Raw genomic sequence first — 17,116 nt, 5'->3', positions numbered from 1 at the left:
AATTCATTCCATACCCAATACATGTATGTAATACCCTACAAATATTGAGTTCCAATGATACTCCACTTTGTCAGTTATAGAGCCTGGAAGACTGGAAAATGTTAATTTTACCACATGTCGAAAATATGGCCTACTTTCAGGGACAAGTACACAACAACAAAACAAGACTCCAAACTCCACAATAATGCATTTGATAGACAATCAATAGGGTTACATATTGTGCAAAGCATTATTAGATTTCTGCTTTCATATTGTATATATTGCATCTTAAATATGACAAAATTTGGTATTTTTCTTGAAATGTAAAATATGACCTACTTCAGAGGACAACCACGTGAGAACCAAACAATTGGCCAAACTTTGCAAACATGCATTTTATAGCACATATGATTATGTATCTGTGATTTCAATATGAAAGAAAAAAAATCACCATCTTTGGAGTTACAGCGCTTCAAAAATGGGCAGAAATAGGGATATTTCACAACCAAAAACACTGTATTGTCTTAGGGATGCCCAGGCCCTTTAAACGGACCTCTGGAAAAGTTTAAAGCTATTTTAGAAAAGCAGATAAGTTGGTGATTTCAGCACAGTTTTTGTCTTTCCGATATATTCAAGCATTTGTTTGTAATCGCGTCCTAAACTTTGGTAATTTTCATGTTTTTGACATGCCCAAATCAGGGAAAATGGCCCCAAAACATGTTTGGCCCGTTACCATGGCAACGATCGGTGTGGAGCAGAAAGAAAGCTATTTTGAGGGGTTGTGGGCCAAGTACTATCACTGTGCAAAATTTGAGCCAAATCGATTTTTTGACCCCTGCCACCATTGTTTGATCCTTACAGACATTTGCTCTTAATATCCAAGCAGATGGTGGGAGGAATATCGTAACTTTTTCTAGTCAGAAAGAAAGAAAGGAAAGTCATTTGAAGCACACAAGACAACCTACGCTTCTAAAGGGGGAAAATAAAGGTGCCTTACAGTGGATGTCACTTCCAAAAAAAAACCCCACAAAAACAGAGACCATAAATTTCATGTTTACAACATTTAATGTGTTTGTGTATACAGTATAAATTTCAGCATTGTCAGTTTCACAACAACTCCTTTCAACATCTTAACCGCCCAAGGGCCAATCATAAAACCTAGGTCTACTCAGCATTGACAGCTTAGAGGTTAATTCATTTCTTTCCTCAAGTTTGTTAACCTTCTTCCTGCTGTCTACAAATTTGGTAAAACATGGCTACCTTAGCAGGCTGGGGGTTAACTGACACCTTTAGCTGCAGCTGATACAATGTAACAACATTTTGAAAGTACAGGTACAGGTACAGTGTACATATAAAATAGTTCCTGGGTATTCAACATTTCCCAACTCCTGAATTTCAGTCTCACAAGACATCAATTATATAGTATTGTACTGTACAAACATATAGAACAGGTAACAATATTAAATAGCCAGACATGTACTTTACTTGTATATTGTATATTAAGTATCAACCACAATTAAGCACTGTACACCAAAACTAATTCAACATTGTAAAAAATAACAATGTTTCAAGACTTGGTAATATTTATCTACATGAGGGCTATATATTATATTATAGTCGTACAGTGCCGAGATATGCGACAATAAATGGTCAAAAAAATATCTAACATGACAAAACTAACAATATTATAGTCGCACAAGCACATGTGGCTTCGCAGTACAAAACATCCCTGTAACTTATAAGAAGGCTCATAGTTTGAACTGTGCATGTGTGAGGTCAAAGGTGACGGCCCCTGGCTTATCATCTTTATCATCATTATTACCCACAATGCATCATACTGTGCATGTACAGTTCAAACTGTGAACCAGCTTATTTTCCCATAAGTCCACAGACATGAATAACACATTACTATCCATGTACCCCTACAATACAGCACAAGCTTTACCAATATATGATATCCGACCTGCCCAGCATTGTTCTTATCTAGTCTCTACTAGACTCTTTGGGTTGCTGACAAAACACTAGAAACTGGCCAAAAATAGTCATGTAAACAATTTTCCACAGGAGTTGGCTTTTCATGGAGGGTTGTGAATATGTACCTTCATGGACGGTTAACTCTAGTTATTCAGCATATTTGGATGATATCTATTTTTTCAAGCGACCCAAGGAGTCTGGTAGAGACTACTTTATCCTTGGCTCTGAGGTGTATGTGACAGCATGGTTGTAAGAAACCAATGTCCACGCTTTTAAATGGCACCTGCAACCACAAAGGCTACAATTAACAATGTTAACTGGCAATATCACAGTCTTGTATGCACGGTACAATGGCGCATATGGATAACAAGTAACGTCTCTATTATAGTTGATCCCTTTGGGTTTTTTCACCATCAAATTTAAGTCCACTTCCACTTGAACCACTCGTGGCCCTGACCAGTGAGTTGTTTCCACTGTTTGTCCTTGCCATGTCGGTCCTCTTACAGCATTTTCTTCCACACGGTTTTTCAGTGTTTAGTGTCCAACATTTTCCCATCTTTCCTCTCTCTCCTGTCAGGAGCATGTAGGGTGACTTCAGAAACATCTCACAAGGGAGGATGATTCACAGTCTTGTATAGGAACTGTCCAGTGGACTCCATTACAGTTTACTCTTAGTTCCAGCATTTTCTACCTCCATGGTTCCAGTCATAAAATCAGCACGACAACTGATAGAATCACACAATAAACATATGTAGAGAGTCCTTTTTCAAAAGTTAAGATGATGGCAAATACATGTATAAAAGACAACTAATTCTATTGGTGATGTTATGGCCATTTGCCATCTAAGTTAATTATGGAGCCTTTTTGGGATATGTAGGACAATTTCAAGACAGATTTACACATCGTCTACTCACATGTCGACCGATTGCCTTCAGAAATCTGCAGTAAATGTTTTTCATATTTTCTTTACTTTGAGCTCCTATGAGTACTATACGCATGACACCGAAAACTTGTGAGAGGATGTACAAAAATGGCTTCAACAAGTGTACAAATGTATGATCCAATCAGTTTGTCGTGCTGATTTTGATAACTCAAATGTGATCCATCCAGACTTTTCATTCAGCTGTGCCTCTGCTATGCCAGGGTGTGTGGAAGTCTTGGTGGTGTGTTCCTATATTCCGTAGTGGACGTTTTTCGTCCTGGCGGCGTTGTAGGACAGACCGCTGCACAGGAAGGTGAGCAGGCTCCCGCCAATCGTGATGTAGTACGACCACGACATTTTACACGTGCCTGAGGTGGGAAAAAACAACAAAGAATCGATATTAATACAAGGTAACACAAAACACAGTCTGGGAACATTTTATGTGCTTCTGAGAAAAAAAAAACAATAACAAAACACTGATATAACATTAATACAAGGAAATGACAGACACAGCTATAATACTAAATCCGAAAAAGTTTGTAAAAATGTGCTGTAAATCCTGACAATTTTTGGTGGTTTCATTTTCAGGTTTTTGACGGTGACCTCTTGGAAATTGTAATCTTTCATAATTCTGAAGGATGCTGGTTCAGTGGCCTTGCTTCATTCTATTATAACATTCTACTCTCAAAAGTCTCCTGAATCAAAAAGTATATCCTAACACAGATGGGCATCAGCAAGTGCAATCTGACCTAGATCTAGATGAGCACTAGAGCAAAGAAAGGAAGTAAGATTGCTGTGCTTTCTTTGGTGATGGATGCTATTCCAGGGCACCAAGTCAGGAAGGCTTATCACGGTGCATGAAGACATCGGGCCTTGGTTATTGGCAAGATGATTTATGGTCAGCGTGTTTCTCTATAAGTTGTAATCTTTGCTCTCTGAAGCAAGGAGCGAGAGATAGCAGACTTCATTTATGAAGACATTGGGTGGGTTGTGATATATTGACTGGCCTGCCGTTATCAGATCTCCACAGCTTCGTTGTCAGTGGAGCTTGTCGTAACTTTCATGCTTTACCTTTTACTTGAAAACTACACTGCACTACTATATATAAGGAGGCCACAAATCTTCAACAAGAAAGCAAAGATCTTATACCTCCGTGAAAAGTTAGGTTTTTGTTAATTTTTCTGTTTTACTTATTACTGTAAGTTTGTAATTTGTTGCTGATTCTATCTTAGCATTTTCCCCACTGGTTTCCTTGCCGTTAAGGCTATACTCAGAAAGGCAGGCTATCTTGGCTTTACACTTAATTCATTTGTGAAATACACGAACGCCTCTGACAACATAACCTTCTTGGCGAAGGTAATTACGCTATAAGGTACATTGTGTAGTACATGTAGAGTATGCATTTGTACTGTGAATGAAAGACACATCCTCCCTTGACACTGCAGAATGGGTGGACAGCAACTCCTGACCTTTTCTGCACCTCCCAAATCTCACCCTAGAGATTCCTGCTCAGAGCTACTGTCGAGATTCGTATTTGAGCTTCAGAAGTTTTCTCATCCCCTGATTGGTCTCCACTAGTGGGGAGGGTAAAGGTCGTTGACCTATGACACTGGATAGAGCTAGCGAAGACAGGAAAAGTTCCTACAAAATAGGAATAAAGACGGGTGCAATGGGATCTCTCCCCCTGGGATGTAGATGCAATAACACAGGGAGGACGTTGATGGAAATATTGCAATAAAGCCTAGGTGCAATTTTCTGGGAAGGGCTCATTTTTATCCCAGGTTTATATGATGGTTTGCTATGGGTTATTGCTCAGTGCTCACACTTTGGCTTGCTGGAACTGCTCTTTCACTGTCAGTCAGCCTCAAAAGATTATGACTGTACTTTAACCGCTTTGTACAGATGGGGCAAAGGATTAGATTTGGTGACTACATGGATTGACTTACCATCCATTCACCTGGACTCCAAATAATCGTTCTACATATTTGCACTGTAATAAAAAAAAAACTTTACCACCACCACTTCTTAATATTTTCCTTTTAAGCCCATCACAAAAATGCTTTGAAGATACTCCTTGAAGAACGAAGATTTGGGATATTGTAGTGTCACAGGTTGGGCTCTCCCTGTGCTACAACAAAACTAGTGGGTAGAACACTCGCGTTGGCATTAGTGAGGGCTTGCATTCTCGTCACTGAATGACATCCAGTAAATTTCTAGCGGGGACCAATCAGAGGGCTGCTGAATAATTTGAATAATTTATCAAGGCCCACGGGCGCGGTTCTTTCACTTGTAAAGTAGCCAATTACCACCGAGCCGGTGGCACACGATGGGCGAAAACATGTACTTCACACCCATTGTACGTCGACATAAAGCGCTTATACATTACAAACAGAATTTTCGTAGGACTGCCATTACTTTAGTTTGCAGCATGTGCATTGAGAACGAGTATCTTCATAATTCTGCTGGCTGTTTGTAGAAGAACGGCACAAAAAAAATAGTTTTCAATACCAATAAGACTTAGCAGATAACACGTAATGAAGCCCACTTTTTACGCAGATTGTAGCACTACGTAATGTTACACAAACTAACAGTAGATGTTTTAAGGAATTCACAGAAATGACAATGATAGATACTAGTAATGTAACGCATATACATTATACAGCACAAAATAAAGAGTAACAGTAATGTAGTCGTCTTTGGCCGGGTATGGCAAGTTATAGTACGTACATGTATCGGTTCAATCTTTAACGGGTAAGTTGACAGCAACAAGCAAGATGCATAGGTTCTATAGCCTTTCCGCTGACGCAAACATACTAGTTTGAGGTTCCACAGTTCTTACAACGTTAGCGCTTGAAGTGGTGTTTTCCAAGTTTGTTGTATTTATTTATTTATGACGATTTGCCACATTTGTGGAAGGATTGACATAACAGGTGACTATCACCTCTTCAAAGATGTCAACCCCGAGACCAGACTGTAAGGTTTGAACCACTCACACCGGGAAGGTCCCCTACTCTTTTCGATAAGTGTGGTGGGTTCTTTAACGTGCGTGGGGTGTGGCTCTCCCAAACACGGGACCTCCATTTAACGTCCTATCCGAGGGACGCTCCTTAGCCGAAGCTAGGTACTCATTTACACCTGAGTGAACTTGAGGAAAGTCGTGTAAAGTGCCTTTCCCAAGGGCACAAGATCGGTGACATGGGCAGGGTTCGAACCCGCAACCTCTCAGGTGTGAGCCGAACGCGCTACCGACTGCGCCACACGACCCCACTTGTTGGTCTGGTGATGTTGTCTTTGTTGGCTTGTTGTCTGTCATTTCCCTCCATTTTTATGTTTGGCGGCCCGTCTTCGATGGGTTGGGTTTGGTTCACAAATCTCGGCTTCGCTAAGATCCGTTCCTTCCCGTACGTAGTGGTCGCTCCATTAGCGCTAGTGCAGCCACATTTGAATGTGTAAAACTTAATGTCTACAGTCCCGTTTTGATTCGTTCATCAAAGTAGATTTTACTAAGGTATGACTTTACTAACTGATTGTGGAAGTACTAGTACATGTACTTAGTACTGATGTAAACAAGAAACAATATACGCGCTCGGGTTGAGTTCATGGCATTTACATGAAACAAGGTGCTAATAGCCGCTAGTCGGTGACGCGTCAGCAGCCCTATGATTGGTCCCCGCTAGAAATCTACTGGATGTCATATAGTGTACACGGGGGGGGGGGGATTAGTGATTACAAATTATGCAAAATTATTGCCGCCGATTACGAATTACCGGTACATTAAAGCCTCAGAGCTGATTACGACTTTACCGTTTACGCCTAATGTATTTTTACGAATTTCTTTGATTTTGGGGGAGGCTGCCTACGGATTACGCCTTACAAAACAGGGCATGCAGGCCCCCATTAGTCAGTCAATACATGAAGCAAGTGTATTTCAACAGACACAACAGGAGGAACTTGAAGTATTTGTTGTTGATTTTTGCAGTTGTAACTTACATTGTACAAGAGGAAGTTTGCGTCCCAACAAACGTGCCGCCTGACAGACCATAACGTACACACTTCCTGCCATTTCCTGCCGTCTTTTGTCACCCCGCTGAACCATGGGAAGGGCAGCGTACATGATCATGACATTACCTGTCCCCGCACACAGGTACTATACTGTCCAAGCAGAGGTTGATGGGGGAAGATCGTTACCTTTCTATATGCGTCTCTTTTTATGTCGCTACCCCAACCAGCGAGAGTAAGGTACTATAGGTACAGGGGTTGCTGGTCCAAACCTGTACCTGATCCTGAATGATTCAAGTACATGTATATCGTGACTTTTAACTTCAACGATGACAGAAACAGCTAGCAAACAGAACGGTCATCCTTTATCTCATGCAAAGAACCCCATCTCGAAAGGGTCTCGGCTAAAACTCAAAGATGGTGCTGATTTCAATGCCCATACATTCATGTCTTTTCCAGTACCAAAATTGCACCTTTGTGGGTAGAATTGCACCTTTTCAGTCACAAAATATTAGTACTTATGCCTGAGTGCAATTTTATCTAGGTACAGTCTCAGTATTTTGGACTTGCACTTGACTTTTGCAGTATCTAGTAGTCAGCCCTAATGGGAAGCGTTTCATCTGTTCTTCTCATGACCCTTGACCTGGGCGACGCCTGAGGCACCCAGCCTTAGACATTGCCATGTTCCCATGACATAACAGCCAACCCATGACACTACAGGTCAGTGGCTACAGGCCCTCTCTCATGGGATCTGTTACTCCAACAGACTTGGACTAGACTTTGTTTGTTTGTCTGGCCACAGGCAAAAAGTTAGTCTCCAAGCAGATGTTGGGAGTGATACCGTAGGTATAGTCCTCACAAGAAGACCATTAAGAGGGTCCATCATAACTATACATTCTTGAAAATGGTTTGAAAAATTGTTTGACTGAAATTTTCAGCCAACAGACTAGTGTAGAGTGATGAAAGAGTGTCTCAGTATATCACACTGACTGTAAATACTAGTAGGCATTTAAGAAATAACTTCTGGAGGTTATAGCAAAAGTTTGTGTTCTTTCAATCATAAATGGAAGCTTGTTCAAAGACAGCACTTTCTATAATCTATATATCTTTACATTTTCTTTGTTTTCTTCCCCATTTCTTGCCCAACACAAGATGCAGGTGTCCTTCCTCAAGTGTGCTGGACCATGCCAGTCTTAGATCAAACAATCCTGTCAATATTTATGTTTTATTGGGACTTGGCTAGTTAAACTGGCTCACAAAACCAATACAGAAGTCACAGAGAACACCTGCCAAAGGAAAGACCATGCAGGACAGCAAACGTTTTGCTGACACATGGTTATACACAGATTATATGATAAAATCTGGACATATAACATTAGATATCAAACTGATCAATAGTTCAGGATGACTAAGAAATCAGCAATCTTTGAGATCACACCACATTTTAATTATGAAAGCTTACATTCCTTCTTTAGGTGCTGTGATTGAATTCCACAGCAAATTAACGGTTTATGTTAAATCACACCCAATAAAGATATATAACATGCATACTACTGAAAGTACATATATTATCTAAATTGGAAAAAGGTCATCAATCAATCTTCAAATTTCTGCTTTGGTGAATAAGTTGATTTCTTTACAGGATTTATGGATTTTACACTTGAATCCCTTCTGTTCACTGGTGTATATCTGCAGAATACATGCAAAGACACACAACTCCAATACTTAGCATGCTCTGGTGGTTAAAAAGGGCATATCTGACTTAAACCTTCCTCCTAGAATCAAACTTGTTTTCCTTTGTGGGACTTGTGTGCTTTCTTAGACTTGACTTTCCTTTCCGAAGCTGGTTTGCTTTTCCCCCAAACAAACAGCGGATGAAACCGGAGCTGTTTGTGCAAGTGTTTTCTGTGTTCGCCCGTAGGTTGTCCTGTCGCATGCATGTTGGCGCTTCAGGACCAAAGGGCCGCCGCCACCACGTGTTCCATCTCAGGGTCATACCAAGTGGATTTACTTCATGGGGGGATTGAAACTTCCTAAAGTAGTGCACTTATACAGTCAAACCTGTATGCATGACTATTATCTGGCTAATATTGCCACTTTTTGGTGGACTCCCTTAGATTATTTTCCACATGGAATCTGCACTGGCCACATGTCTACTGAGACCATTTTCTTCAAGTCTGTGCATGAAGTGGTCAGTTACTATATGGACAAGTTAGACTCTACTGTATATAATGAAACTGTTTTGACATTTGGAGCCTCCCAGTTTTGTGTGTACTGTGCTCAGTGGTCCACCTAAGTCCTTTCAATAACAGTTTGTAGGATTGAGGTCAGCCAAAGTGCAGGTGTAGAAAACAGGGATAACCCTGGGTACTTAAAAAGGAAACACTTGGGATTACAGTGTTCCAGAGAAGTCGTTTGGGTGGTCTCAAGATCTGTGATTTACCAAACTTTGGTCATTTGGGTCATCAAGTGCCGGAAGAGAAGACATGATACTTTTCTCTGACAAAAAAATTCCAGATACAGATTCTGAGAGATTTAGAAAGAATAGAGCTATTCAGCATTTTTATTCAATTTGTTACAGCACCATGGTACAGAAATCCAGAAAAACCCTTTGAAAGCAGAGTGAACAAATGTTTGTAACAATTAGTACTAAACCTCTGAAGTAGGTGGCAAAAGACTAGAAACAGGCAAACATGGAGTTCAAGGTAGGTGGTCCGGGAGACTTGATGAAAATGCAGAAGCTGGGTCTGTATGGAAAGCCCATCAACTCAGATTGGACAAAAGGTTTTATAAATTAAAACTGTACCTACATGAATATGTAGGCAAGTTGTGAAGGTTTACCTGCACCTAATCTAAACCATTCCAGGTACAGTGTAGTATGTTGAATTTTGTCTACTACGCTATTTGTGTATGGGTTGTTACAAACTGTGAAATGTTAAATGAAGAACCAGTTTTGTTAAAAAATTGTGAATGTTACCCACGGGTATCCAGGAAAATATATTTTGAGGACGTTATCTTGTTGAGAATGAATTAGGTCAAAGTCTAGTAGCAATTAGCTGTTACCTTAGACCCAGGATGTCAGCACCTCTCTAGTTGTTTGTACCATGACTTTTATAAAGACATGGAACATGTGTGGCACACAATAATTCACTTCTACAGAACTTAGAAAGCAACTCTGTCAGTTCAATCCGTAACCGCGACACGCTCAGGTGATGAAAAATCACCTTACTTTTGTGTTCCTTTGTCTGGGACATCTGTTTTTTTCTTCTCGTTCTCTTTACCTACCTGTGCACAGGTGTTTTACAGGTGTAGATATGAAACACACCTGCAAGCTAAAGCTAAAGACCAATCAGGCCCCCACAAGTCTGTGCCTTGATTTCTTGGTCAAGGAGAAGAGGGCTTTCTACAACAAAACCTTTAAGAGCAAAAACATACCAAAGACATTTTATCTACATAATTTCCATGGTGTAAGGGAAAAGGTCAAGGTTTATTGGCGTAAAAGTACCTATCCCAAGGGCACAACACTGGACCCACGCTACGGATTCAAGCCCAGAAGCTGAACCTTTTGTTAACAACCCTAACCACAAGGCCACTAGGCAAAAAGTTAAGGAATAATGCTGTACAGCTTTATAAACCTCTGGGTTTGATCAAATTCTTCAACAGATGTCCCCCATCTAGCCACAAGCAGCGAGCCAATGTTACATACCGCAGACTAACCAGGTTAATGTTCCTTCCCGCAAAGTAAACCTGACTTTGGATGCCAATCACTAAAGGTCAGATTCCATCCTTGGCAGCCATAAAAACTCAAGAGCCGGTTTCCAGATGGTATATGACTTTCAACGTGACCCAGTCTTACTGTAAATCTCTTAATCAAACATTTTGTCATTTCCCCATCTGCCAAATGGCTCTTGTGCTCTCTATAGTATAGATACTTTCCATATTGCCTCCTGACAGCCCTAAAAACCCAAGATCAGATCTGAAGAAAGTTGAAGGCAACTCAATGCGACCCTGTCATGGCATATAACTCTCTCAACTCTCCACATTGCCTCCTGAAAGACATAAAAGCAAAAACTCAAGAGCAGGTCTCGACAAAGATGAAGACTTTTGGCACGACACTATTAGTTTAAATCATCCATGAAATGTGCCCTGTGCTCTCCAGACTTGCCATTTTGCCTCCAGGCCTTCACGACACAGACGGGGCAGGGAATTTACGGTAGGATCGCAGGCTGATCAAATCATGTCCCGTAAAGATTAATAAAACATCTTGGCAGACACTCAAACTTCTTCTGGAACTTGATGTACAGCTGACAGGCTTGTAAAACCACTGGCAACATCCCAGAGCTTTGAAGTACAACCGTTACCAGGGAGTTGGAATTTCTCAACAAGCTCCTATACTAGGTCTTACTAGTGACTTATACACTTTTAAGTGTACTTATACTGTTATAGTGGTATCTGGAATTGCATCTTTTTATTTCTAGAAAGCTGAAAAGGAATTTCCATTAAAAAGTTATTTTGTTTCTTTCAAAATCTTTGTGACACAATGTCAAATGATTGAAAGTACCGGTACATGTACTGAACCTTGTCATAAATACATGTCGGTAACTTTAATTTTTGTCACATTAATATTACATGTACATGTATATTGCATAGTGTTCCACTAAGAGGACCATATCTGTCCTTCACTTTGCCTACACCAAATATCATATCGATCTATCCACAACTTCTCGAGTTATGTTGTCCACAAACACACCCATACCCGCACACAAACAAAAGGCACCAAACAATATACAACCTTCTGAAAGGCAAGGTGTGTCACTCCATGACCTACAAGCAAAATTGAAATATATGGCCCGTATATAATTACATACTTGAATTCAGCATGGCACAAGAGTTGGACAAATTTTTGAACCTGATGATTCACTGACAGTTCTTTACTTTTAACCTACAGACAAACATTGACTGTTTTTGAACGACACAGGTGAGTTGATATCATCTCCAAAATGGATACAACACACCAGGTGGGTATGCATAGACAACCAGGTGGGTATGCTAAGCCAGTCTTCGTTTATTTTCCCAAAAACTTGGGAGGAATTCCCTCCAACCTCGCCGCCGGATATTCGATCGATCTGGGTCGGTGGCAGGAATCCGTGGAAGGGGGACACCCTGCCAAGTGGGGTCAGAAGGTTCGCATGATGGAACCAAGTCTGGAATTATTTCAGGTTCAACTTTACTCTCCATGCAGAGGTTGAAGAGAGAGATCCCTTTGATTGGCACCATTTTCTGACAGCTGACTCTTTCATGACAACCGAATGCCAATCAGAAGAATGTAATGATGCCTCCCTTTGACCTCTGCTTGGAGAGAACTTCACCTTGAGATTGAGCTGTCCTACAAATGTCAGACAACCAAGCTGCAGGTTCCAATTAACACCGACCTCCCCTGGAGCATAGCTGGACTTGTCCATTTCAAAAACTGCTGGAGATGTCATTACGGACATTTAGACCAAGGGTATGACCTTTCGGATGGGGCAGTGTTCGGTTAATGACCCCCACCCCAAGAGGCAACCCTTCAGCTGGCCGCTAAGAGCGCGATTTAGTGTATATTTGGGGGAGCTTCAGGCATTAGTAAGGCATTATATGTGACTGACGCAGACTGATGCAAAGAACCCATTAGGCTTATAAAAAAAAAGTAGGGGTGACCCAGTGCATGTGGTAAGCTGAAAATGTGAGCCACATTGAAGCCAAATCGTACTACTTGAAAAGGAATCATGCTTCGCCTCAGTTCAAGATGACTGGTTTACCTGTACTCTATATGTATGGTAACAGACATGCTATAAAACCTTAAACCCTGTGGGCCTTCATCACAACATAAAACTGCAATCCCTGTCCTCTTTTCCAAGAACTCTGGCGTAATGTGCACAAGGACCTTTTGCTAACAGCGCTGAGAGATTGCTCTAAGTACCAACTACGGCACTTTTATGGCTTAGAACATCACCGAACATCCACACGCACAGTCATCATTTGCAGCCACCCTTAAACTGCCTCTATATCCTATCTGTCTACAAATGATTGTTTGGCAGGGCTAGAATTGCTTTCTCTTCTGCATAGCTGTGCTGCATCAGTTCATGTTTCAGTCCATCAAAAAGCAATGTTTGCATGTGGGCCCAGTATAGGACCTACAATCTGCTGTTTAACAGCATGATACTTTAGTTTAGTGTAGGTGGACATCAGAAATGCAATGATGTAACGTTACCTGCACCGCTTCAGTTTTACCTGCAATAACCTTTATACTCGTATCAGTTAGTATGCAGGTCGTATTTGAGCCCTGACCATTTTGGTTGTTATCTGTATGTGCATGTACATGTGTATGCATGCGTATTAGGCAATACCTTAGGATTTGATTCTTGCAGTTTGTTGGACCGCTAAGCCACAATTTTACAATTCACCGCAACATGCTGCTATCAAAGGATAAACTCAATGGCTACATTTACTAAATCCCTTCTTGTACTTAATACGGAACTTACTGATGGGTGGTGATTTGTAGGAACATGTAATAGGCTGTAACCGGTGGTTGGCAGTAACTGGAAGTACATGGTAGTCTTATACCAGTACTGTAATTTAAATAATCAACGTTAGAGCAGTAAATTGGACTTGGAGAAGAACTGTGACGCATGACATAATAATCCCATGGGTGCTAGACCCATGGGATTATCCATGGGCAATAAGTAAAGAAGGTGGCCAAAAGGAGCCTTATGCCTTGCAAGGGATGGAGAGGAGTAAGTAAGTGATTTATTTGCATATACCTCAGGGATAACAGATGCTGCATTTGTAGACCTCTTAAAATTCACCACTAGTTTAAATGTCACAGTCTTAGGGTACACAGCGGAATTCTGAGAATTGACGTTCCTTACATACGGCGATTGAAATGAAAATCGATGCATGCTCAGATCAAACATGACAGCATGTGGTTTGCATTTCGTATATTTTCATTTTGTTCATTACTGTACCCTTGCTCCCCACGGCTTTTTCCGTAAACGTGTAAGCCCGCAGCTTCCATCATAAAAAAGGCCTGTAAATTCCACCGCAGATTGAGTTGGGAGTCCCCGGCACTAAATCAGAAAGTTTAGCACCAGATGTTCCTATTAAAAACTTGGGAAGGTGGTTTTCCTTACAGGAGCCATTCCAAGGGGAAATAATATAACAGCCAAGATTGAACTGTGGATCCTACCATGCATAATCATGTACCAGGTATTTGCAACATGTCGTGATGAAGATTGGAATAACATAAGTTAACGTTACGTGTCATGTAACGTTATGTTATTCCAATGATGTACATGTATGTAGCATATCAGTCAGTTTACCTGTACACATTCAGGACTCGATATTCTTTTTTCTGCCTACCTGCTCTGGTGCAGGTAAAGTCCCAGTCTCATACATCATGCCATGCGCCTAGTATGATGTTTTTTTCACACCAATATTGGTGTATGTCTAGTGTACGTCATAGGTTTGAGAAGAAAGTAAATGTTACAACAAAACTCTGTGCATGTCCCCCTTGAATTAAATCATCAAACGAAGACAAGGCGGGCAACCCACATTATCTGTTTCATCACCCAGCTCAACTTGACCCCAGCTATAGAAATGGAAGAGATCCAATGTTGACCTCTGATCTTTTCTTGCCAGAACCCATTCCAATTTTCCATTTCCCATAGTCTGACAGACGGTTATCTGATGCCTACTGCCCTCACTCGTCCCCAGAGTGGGCTTGAGATGGCAAAGGCCTTCTGCTATTAGCCTTCTGCCAATACTGGGTGGTTTTAATCCTGGAAAAGATTACGATAAAGGTTGTACATGTACTTCTGGCTATAGCGATAATATGTTTCTGGTACAGTGGACACAATGGACAGTTTTCCTGTGCCAATACAGAGTGGTTTTGATGCTGGAAAAGATTGTACTTCTGGTTACATGTATATTGATAATATTTCTTGAACATAGAGAGACATACCCTCTGTTAGCATTAGCCTCCTGGGCCCTGACAATATGGGGCAGTTTCAATCCTGCATTAGATTACATGTAGGATAACGGTAGTGTTTTGGCTATATCAATGATATATATATACTCATGTATGTATGTCTTACACTTACGGTGTTATCATTTGTGCAAAGTTACCATGTTGAAATATAAACCCATATATAACATTATGTCTTACATAATTTTTCAATATATCCTTTCAAATCCTGCATGTTCCTTTGAACTTTGGAAGTTGCATTCTCCAATTTTATCATAAATGCTACGTCTTCTGTCTGACAATTAGGGTCTAATTAAATGACTTTGTGGTAAATTGGCAATCTGTTATTCTTATGCCCCAACCACCGAGGGCTTCATCATGTGTATAGATCGCTTTTGTGATGCTCGCTATCGTATATAGAAAGTATTACCTGATAACATCCATCACTGGCGCTGTGGCAAAACAATCTTACTGAAGGCAATTTGGGCTTCCTTTCAAGTATTATATTCACTGGGAGGTAGGGAGAAGGTATTTGACATTGATCTTTCAAGTGCGCTGGGCTCACACAATCAGAGAACACGATCAATGGAACAGTGCAAACAGCAAAATCTTTAAGACATTATTGATTCTTTAAGTACAGAAATACCGGCGGGCAGAGCGATTATTGGACATGCTGTTATCTTATTTCTCACATGTATTTAACATCTACACAAACTGAACGCACTAGGTCTGTCCACGAGGCTCTCAGGTCTTAAACTTTTACTATCTAATGGTCATTTTGGACTGTTCCACGAAAATGGTTTCTGGTCCAAGTTGCTAAATAGTATATAATACGTCTGCATACATGCTAGTCAAGCAGATGTAGGATTTGTTTTCGAGGCTATTCGTGTCATTTTGTTATGGAGGGGGTTCATGAAGAGAGAAAACCATGGACTATTACTGGAAAGATGTAGGAAAAGCCTAAAAAAAAGTAAAATGCTAAGATATATACTATACATCTGCTTGGAGATTAATAATCAATTCTTAAATGATTCAATGGCAGGAAAAACATTGGATGAGAGCAATTAAGAGGTTGTAGAATCACCCACATATAAGTTATCTATATCATTCTATTCTACCAGGTAGTACTAGTCAAGCATGAATTGTTCAAGTATATTAATATAAATATTAATATACTTGATATCAATATACGTACCATTTGAAATACATGTATTCAGACACCCACATTTAAACTCATCTATCTTGTTACATTGACTTATTAATTACCAGCCTATTTTGTTTTTCCAATTTTGTTTGAAGTGCTTCACATACAAACGTAGGTGTATTTTCAGGAGAACCCTCTACACACACAGCCTCAGGGGAAATTACATGACTGGGAAATTGGATGTTGTCGCTGACGAAGACAAATTTGGTGCCAGGGCAAACTCAAATTTGGCAGTAGAAAGCAAATGTACCATCATTATGTGGAAAATCATATCGTACACAATGGAAAGTAAGGTGTTATGAAACATCACACACTGAGTCACAGAATGCCAAAAACAATTACTGTAAATAACTTAATATTCCCAGTTTTCACGGTCGCTTCTGTACAGCAAATTTATTATTACCGCAAACAAATAATTCGCCGACCTGCCACCACTGCGAACATATGATATAGTTCCGTGAACATGTCCATTTTTCTCAGACCGCAAATATGAAGTGATTTACAGTATATACATCTCCACTCATCGCGTTAAAATCTATCTTATTTGAAGTGCTATTCAAATTCTTCCACACATACATGTACATTTATATTCCTTCACTAATGAAGCATTCTGCACACACACAGCACACTTTCATTCGGGTTACTTAGCCTGCCCCTCCATTCCAGTACACTTTGATTTTTCCAATCTTATCATACCTGATCATGCGTGACAAACTGATATGCTTTAGCCTCAGTGGGTCTCAATACATTAACAAAACGCCTGGACCATTGATTCCAGCGAAGGTGTCATTGGGGTGATCTAGGGGAGGCACTCTAAATGCTTGTACAGTGAAGTCAAGATAAGAAGTGGGATATGCTCTATCACATCTTTGTCTTTTAGAGGAAACAAGTTTAAATCATCACTGACTTGATCTTGACCTTTACACCCCTGGTTCTATACTCAAGGTCTTGAATGTACAATGTACATGTATGTACTGTACTACTAACTACTAACTACATGAAGAAATTTTTTCATCATTCCCATCACTTGTACATG

The 17,116-nt window shown here is 40.4% G+C and overlaps 2 protein-coding genes across 2 annotated transcripts in view; one reads left to right on the top strand and one right to left on the bottom strand.

Moving 5' to 3' along the window:
- Nucleotides 1-2,631, top strand: part of LOC109487014 (sulfoquinovosidase-like) — a 14,995-nt gene extending 12,364 nt beyond the window's left edge. The window contains exon 10 of the mRNA XM_019790931.1: nucleotides 2,412-2,631. Within this exon, the coding sequence (XP_019646490.1) occupies nucleotides 2,412-2,574 (163 nt within the window). The 3' untranslated portion in view covers nucleotides 2,575-2,631. The remainder of the gene's footprint in view (nucleotides 1-2,411) is intronic.
- A 280-nt stretch (nucleotides 2,632-2,911) lies between these two features.
- LOC109487075 (lipoma HMGIC fusion partner-like) overlaps nucleotides 2,912-17,116 on the bottom strand; it is a 53,646-nt gene continuing 39,441 nt past the window's right edge. The window contains exon 3 of the mRNA XM_019791035.1: nucleotides 2,912-3,243. Coding sequence (XP_019646594.1) covers nucleotides 3,125-3,243 — 119 coding nt within the window. The 3' untranslated portion in view covers nucleotides 2,912-3,124. The remainder of the gene's footprint in view (nucleotides 3,244-17,116) is intronic.

This window comes from Branchiostoma belcheri, unplaced genomic scaffold (genome assembly GCF_001625305.1).
Source record: "Branchiostoma belcheri isolate BF01 breed outbred unplaced genomic scaffold, Haploidv18h27 scaffold85, whole genome shotgun sequence".
Classification (NCBI taxonomy): domain Eukaryota; kingdom Metazoa; phylum Chordata; class Leptocardii; order Amphioxiformes; family Branchiostomatidae; genus Branchiostoma; species Branchiostoma belcheri.
The sequence above is the reverse complement of the archived record's forward strand: the minus strand, read 5'-3'. Positions and strand labels throughout refer to the sequence as shown.